This window comes from Dendroctonus ponderosae, unplaced genomic scaffold (assembly GCF_020466585.1).
Source record: "Dendroctonus ponderosae isolate FM_Combo_2020 unplaced genomic scaffold, Dpon_F_20191213v2 Dpon_F_20191213_6, whole genome shotgun sequence".
Classification (NCBI taxonomy): Eukaryota; Metazoa; Arthropoda; class Insecta; order Coleoptera; family Curculionidae; genus Dendroctonus; species Dendroctonus ponderosae.
In genome coordinates, this window is record NW_026018814.1 from 31,484 (window position 1) to 32,510 (window position 1,027).

Consider the following 1,027-nt stretch of genomic DNA (forward strand, 5'->3'; position numbering starts at 1 on the left):
TGAGCTTAAAAAAATAACAAAAATTAAACAATTTGAGGACAATTTGCAGCAATTAGACTGTTACAAGGCAAAAAAACGTACACTCATTACCCAAGTTGGAAGGTTGGTTACCCATGGAAGTTTCATTGAAGAACTTACAAGAATTTTTTTGATGGACGCGTCCGAATAGGACCTGGTGTAAACCCTAGGTGTAGTTCCCGTGGAGTTAGTAGAGTTTTGGACGGTTTTTTGGTCTTTGGGGTCTTTGCTTGAGTCGAAATCGTCAATGATGATGCTGCAACAAAAATAGTCATTAAATCCCCCCGGCCAGATGCCAAGCAGTCGCAGACCACGAATTACAGTTCGTTGACTTTTTTTTACTAAAAACCGATGCCAAACTAGCCATACACATGGACAATTTTTCATTCAGACCACTTTGTTGCCTGCTGGCAAAAATTCATTCACTTTCGCATTGGAAAAAGTTGGATCGAGGCCAAGTTTCCAGTCGGATTTCGGCGATATTCACGTAAATCGCATGCCAAACGAATTGTGTTGCCCGAAAAAAATTCCTCACACACGCGAACCGCTACATTAACAAACACGCCGGTAGACATCGGGTTATTTTCGAAAACTTATTTGGCTTGTCCTTCTCCTGCTGATGGCAACAAAATGTGCCAGAACGAGCGAAAAAAACTACTTTCTATTCTCACTTCTACTGGCTGCTGTTCAAAATGCGTACTCTGTTTTGACGCACGAAAACTTTTGGTTTACACTGTTTTTGACGCTGGAACACGATCATTCCTGGATGGGTTTTCGGGCTTTTGGTGGCCGAGGAAAATAATTGCGACGTTTCGCAAGCATGAGCGCCTTGCATCTTCAGATGCAGTGTCAACCACCTACGAGATGCAACCTTAATAACAGGCGATGTTTCTTATTTTTCCAACTTTTAAGGTTCAAATCACATTTAGAAATGTTTTCCGGGCTTTGAAGCCGTGGTCCATGGGAATTTCTTCCTGACGTTTCGTCCACAACTGCGGTGGACATTATC

The 1,027-nt window shown here is 42.3% G+C and overlaps 1 protein-coding gene across 1 annotated transcript in view; it reads right to left on the reverse strand.

Moving 5' to 3' along the window:
* Positions 1 to 274, reverse strand: part of LOC125504870 — a gene marked incomplete at its 5' end in the record, with an annotated part of 1,631 nt that extends 1,357 nt beyond the window's left edge. The window contains 1 exon segment of the mRNA XM_048667489.1: positions 139 to 274. Within this exon segment, the coding sequence (XP_048523446.1) occupies positions 139 to 274 (136 nt within the window).
* Positions 275 to 1,027: the final 753 nt, after the last annotated feature.